The sequence below is a fragment of the Lactuca serriola genome, chromosome 5 (assembly GCF_051521515.1).
Source record: "Lactuca serriola cultivar US96UC23 chromosome 5, Lser_US96UC23_V15, whole genome shotgun sequence".
NCBI lineage: Eukaryota > Viridiplantae > Streptophyta > Magnoliopsida > Asterales > Asteraceae > Lactuca > Lactuca serriola.
In genome coordinates, this window is record NC_136412.1 from 358,780,376 (window position 1) to 358,785,813 (window position 5,438).

The 5,438-nt window shown below is 35.2% G+C and overlaps 1 protein-coding gene across 9 annotated transcripts; it reads left to right on the plus strand.

The window, feature by feature from the left end:
* The first annotated feature begins 308 nt into the window (after positions 1-308).
* On the plus strand, positions 309-4,986 carry PRMT7 (protein arginine methyltransferase 7). Of its 9 annotated transcripts, none has more exons than XM_079004028.1 (14): positions 309-418; positions 843-959; positions 1,693-2,012; positions 2,083-2,416; positions 2,499-2,663; positions 2,744-2,862; positions 2,954-3,290; positions 3,379-3,615; positions 3,733-3,806; positions 3,883-3,976; positions 4,166-4,306; positions 4,386-4,460; positions 4,544-4,643; positions 4,761-4,986. In XM_079004028.1, the coding sequence occupies exons 3-14, from the start codon at positions 1,789-1,791 to the stop codon at positions 4,898-4,900; spliced, it is 2,040 nt and encodes a 679-aa protein (XP_078860154.1). In that variant the 5' UTR covers positions 309-418; positions 843-959; positions 1,693-1,788; the 3' UTR covers positions 4,901-4,986. The 9 variants fall into 9 exon arrangements, with proteins under 9 accessions (XP_078860154.1, XP_078860152.1, XP_078860157.1 ...); XM_079004026.1 differs by having other exon boundaries at positions 1,698-2,012; XM_079004031.1 differs by having other exon boundaries at positions 843-938; positions 1,698-2,012.
* Positions 4,987-5,438: the final 452 nt, after the last annotated feature.

Sequence of the window (5,438 nt, forward strand, 5' to 3'; positions counted from 1 at the left end):
AAACTTAAAATCAACAATTTGGTTAATTTTTTTAGGGTTACTTGTTATTACAAATTTCTATTTGATTTTAGCACGGTTTATCTTATTATCTGATCTAATTTTTGTCTACGATGATAAGTTTTTCCATGTTACCAAAGTTTTCAACTTTTTTAACTTTTGGCCATGTTAGACAACCACGAGTCATTTAAATGCACTAACTTAGGTTTATGAAAGTCTAAGTAGCTAAAATTGTCCCTTGTTTGTGAAACACTTTGGATTTAGGAATACAGTTTAAAATTGGCCCAGTTGGTGATGAGCAGGGCCGGCCCATAGGAATGGGCCAAGCCCCATCCAAAAGAGGAAGCCTGATAATAGGCGAGCGATATCCGACTTCCAAGGCGCCATAACTCTTCAACATTCTCCATTTCCAGAAGCAACGGTTAGTCGATTTCTTCTTTTTCTTATTTAAATTTCAAATGAATCGATTTCTTCTCATCTTTTCTGACTTTCTAATGCTCTGATTTTGTCCAAGTATTTTCCTCCTTTTCAGTTTTTATCCTATCATACATTGATACTAGAATTGATAGTGAATCGAGAGTCTTATTGTTGTTTGCTTCTCCTTCTTTTCACGATTTCTAACAACTGAATCTCGATTCTTGCCCTTGTTATTTTCAATTCGCAAGTTTTTTTTTCCTGAAATAGCATAGCACCATACCACCACGATTGAGAATCGAGAGTCACAAACTTCTACTCATCTATTGATTTAACTGTTGAAGCTCAACTTTATTTATGTGTTTTTCTACGTTCATCTGGTTGTATTGAAATAGAACATTTGTATATAATTTGAAATTGTTAATTTTCAGGTACTAAAATTGACAAGAGATAGATGAAGTGGAATAGGATAAATAAGCGATAAAATACCACCATTGAAGAAAGAGAGAAGGACGTCCTGAAGCTTGGTATATGTTTTCCTTTAATGGGTATGTACGCCACATGTTTGATAAAATGTCTAGGAGACTTATGGGATTTAGAGTTAAGGTTTTTGTTGTGTGTTTGATGTTTGTATAATAGTTTAGCATATTAATTTCTTAATTTGTAGTCATGACTCAAAATTTCGATCCCAATAATGATGGAATATTAAGACTATTTTTCCATCTAACCTTATTTCTTGTTCAGTGATCAAAGTGTTTTACAGGGGTAATTGAAGTTATTGTTGCTTAAAGTGTTATTTTTAATACCTTGATAACCAGATTTTAGAGCTTAATGTTTATTGACATTTATGATTCTTATGTTTTTTCTAAGATTTATCTACACTTCTTGAAAAAAAAAATCATTTTTTTAGTTGTATTTGCTAGCTGTAATGTAATATCATTTATTGTTCAAAAAAATACTATTTTTTTAAGTTTTAAAGGGCCTCAAACCGGCTTGGACCGGCCCTGGTGATGAGATGAAAATGTAAGATATTGGAATCAAATCGTTAGTTTAGGATACAAATTTTGGTTCTGGATAAAGTAATATATCATCCTACTTTCATTTTGTAAGTGTTGTGTGTTTGTTTTTTCTTATTAAAGCATGGCACATTGAAAGTAGAATGATTAATGATATGTTGGGTACAATCATTTAGTCTTTTCTAATTGCTTCTAATTTCATTTCTTTTTTGTTTCGTTTGGTAAATTAGGTTAATTTATTTTTTTAATGATTAATTTCATTTAGTTCAGGGCTCAAAATGGATTAAATAGGTTAGCAGTTTTGAGCATTCGAACCCTAGTTCGTACACTTTCGAGTGTTAGCCATCCTTCAAGTAAAGCAATGAGCCCTGAGTCAACCGGTCTTATGTTCCAACTCAGAGTCGACCCACTCACCGGTAACTCAGAGTGGGTAGTGATTGAAGAAGAAGTCGATGATATATCCCCTAAACCAATGCTGGCTACCACTTCTTACCTTGACATGCTCAATGATGCTCCAAGAAACAAAGCATATCGTGACGCCATTGATAAAACTGTTACAAAAAGCTGTCATGTTCTTGATATTGGGTATGTCACTACATTTCCCCTTTGCTTATGTTAAGAGTTAAGACTTAAAGATTTTCTGCACTTTGTGTAGATCTGGAACTGGCTTGCTATCTATGATGGGTGCAAGGGCTATGGGCATTGCAGGAATGGTGACTGCATGTGAATCATACCTTCCTATGGTGAAGTTGATGAAGAAGGTTTTACGTGCCAATAATATGGATCATAAGATACGCCTTTTCAACAAGAGATCTGACGAGTTACAAGTTGGTGTTGACATTGCTTCTCGTGCTCATGTTCTTGTGAGTGAAATTCTCGACTCAGAACTCCTGGGTGAAGGCCTGATCCCCACTCTTCAGCATGCATATGACAATCTGTTGGTGGAAAATTATAAAACAGTGCCTTATAGAGCCACTACATATGCCCAGGTGATTCATTGTTTTTTTCAATAACCATACTTAATACTTAATACTTAATGTATATATATAGCTCATTTTGTTTTTCTCTTAGTTGGTGGAAAGCACTTACTTGTGGAAACTGCATGATCTATTTAACAATGAAGCAGACATGGAAGATGGAATTCACCTTGTTCCAAAAGGAAAGGAGAATATTATAGGAGTCAAACCTCAACAATTTTCCATGCATTGTGATGCAATGGCTGAAGACATTCGACTGGTAGTTGTAAATATTATTTCTTCATTTTTTTTTTCTTAAAGTTTTATTTTTCCTACTCAGTTTAATTAGTATTTATCCAGCTGTCGGAACCTTTCAAAATTTTTGAATTTGAGTTTTGGAAACGGCCAGACAGTCATGGAGAAAAGGAGATGTATATAAAGGCAACTGATGATGGTATAGTTCATGCTGTTATCTCATGGTATGTTATTTTGAACTACTGATGATTTTCTTTTTCTATATATGAAAACATGTCAGATAGATAGACACTTGTACTTTTAATTTTATTTTAGGTGGGTACTTGAGCTTGATGATGAAGGGGAGATTTTTTATTCCACAGCCCCTAAATGGATAGGTACTAGAAATTGGTGTGACCATTGGAAACAGTGTGTCTGGTTCACCAAAGGGAAAGGTTTGTCTGTATGCAAGGACACACATGTTTGTATGGAAGCTACTCATACAGAAACCAACATTTCATACGGATTCAAGGCTCAGAGATCATATGTGAATGATGATGATGATGAGTTTAGAAGTCAAGACTCTCGCATTATTAATCTCTCACCTGAAAGAATTGCAATCTATGGAGATAGCTACTGGAGGCTTTCCATGTTAAAGGCCATAAACCATGCTGTAATATCTCTGTCTCCTTCTCAAGTCTCATCAAATATGTACATAGTGATACAAACATGATGTGGAATTTCATGTGATTGCATTGCAGTTGGAAGAGAAAGAGTCTCCTTTGTGTGTTGTTGCTGATGATAGTGTTTTTTTAACAATCAGCATTGCTCATCTTTCCAAAAAGGCACACATAATATCATTGTTTCCTGGTATTCGGGAGAAGGGTTTCCAATACTTGAAAGCTGTTGCTAATGAAAATGGTTACTCGATGGATCGAGTAGAAGTTATAAGCAACAGGAAACAACAATGGACTATGGATGATACTCATCAAAAGAAGGTTACTCCATCCACATTTTATAAAAAAGGGTTTCTGTTCATCACTTTAAGTAACGATCAAGTAGTTTATTTAGTTGTTTTTTCCAACAAATAAGAGCTTTTCTTTTGTTGTGTACAGGTTGATCTGTTAATAGCAGAGCCGTTTTATTTTGGTGCTGAGGCAATGCTTCCTTGGCAAAACCTGCAGTTTTGGTAAATTTCTCTCTCAAGTAATAATACATTTGAAGTGAATGGTATTTATTTTAATTTTGAAAATAATGGTTTGAAGGAGCAAAAGGACGATGCTTGATTCTGTGTTATCTGAAGACGTGTGCATAATGCCTTGCAAAGGAATTCTCAAGGCTTGTGCAATGTCTCTCCCGGTAAGTAAGTGCATGCATGTTTGAAAAAATGGGAGATGAATATTTTTTTATCCCTATATGAGAAAGAAGTTTTTACATATAAAAAGGATATGAAAGTAGTAATGGTTAATTTGAACCAAATGTAGAAGTAGAACATAGAAGAAATCACTGTAAATTTTTTTGAGGTTGATTGTTTTGATGGAAGTGTAGGATCTGTGGAGAAGTCGTCGTTCCTTAGAAAAGATTGAAGGGTTTGATCACAGTATGAGTGTGGTGAACTCTACTTTAGGAGCATCTTCAAGCGAAAGCCCTTGTTTACCCTTTTTTATCTGGCAATGTGGAGAAGTTGAGGTAATTCCAAAAACTAGAATGAATGAATCACATACTCACACTCACACTCACACTCATGCCATGTAATAATTATTTGCAGAAACTTAGTGATACATGCACCATTATGGAGTTTGATTTGATGAAACCATTGAGTTCATGCCATGGGAAAGCCAAGGTACAAAAAAAAAGTTGTACTAATTTATTAGGGTATGTAATGAAAGAAAAACAACATAATATATATTTTGTATCAATTTACAGGTTGAGTTTATAGAGGCAGGTGTGTGCCATGGGTTTGCAGTTTGGATAGATTGGGTGATGGATTCAAGTAACAACATTGTCATGTCAACTGGCCCAGGAGGTAACATCTAACATAACATGCTATGCTTAATTAATGCTTCTCATCAAAATAAGATATAAAATCAGTATCTCATACTTTGCAAAAGTCCAATCCAATTATTGTTTTGTTTGTGATCAGATTCACGGTTTTGGAAGCAAGGTGTGAAACTATTTGCAGAGGCATTGGAGGTAAATGTAGGTGGTGGTACTGGAACAACTGTCATTGAAGCGTATTTTGATTCATCCAGTGGCCAACTTGAGCTTTCCGTCAATGTCTGAACCTTGCTCCTTTTTTAATTTTCTCCTCGCGCTGTAATGTAATGTTATGTTATGTAGAGTCTGGGTGGGCCTTTTTTCTTTTCTAATTTCTACACTTCTCAAACTTTTCCCTTTTTTTTAGACCTCACCTCACTTGGCTGCAATTCATTTACTTAATTAATTACATCACTAAACGGTCTTCGTCACATACATTTGCTAATTAATAATATTCTCCAGTCGGTCCCACCACACTCCAGACTAGAGGTGTACAAACCGGTTTTTTTTCCTAACCGGTTCGGTTCAAGTCAACAAAGTCAACACCGGTTCACCCTTAAACCGGTTCACCATCAAATTTATCCGATCCTATACAAACCGCTTCGGCCTAGTGCAAACCGGTTCACTTCAAACCGGATCATCTTAAACCGGTTCCTAAGCCGGTTCAAAACCGGTTCTTCGAACATGTTAAAAAAAACCGGCAGAAATTGTATATTTTTTTGATTGTTTGTTTTATTGAACCGGTTCTTTGAACATGTTAAAAAAAACCGGCAGAAAGTGTACA

What these genes read in the sequence shown, in the direction of transcription:
- PRMT7 (XM_079004026.1), top strand. An exon ending in GTTCATGCTGTTATCTCATG is followed by an intron (nt 2,863 to 2,953) that starts GTATGTTATTTT and finishes ATTTTATTTTAG; the next exon opens with GTGGGTACTTGAGCTTGATG. An exon ending in TGGCAAAACCTGCAGTTTTG is followed by an intron (nt 3,807 to 3,882) that starts GTAAATTTCTCT and finishes AATGGTTTGAAG; the next exon opens with GAGCAAAAGGACGATGCTTG.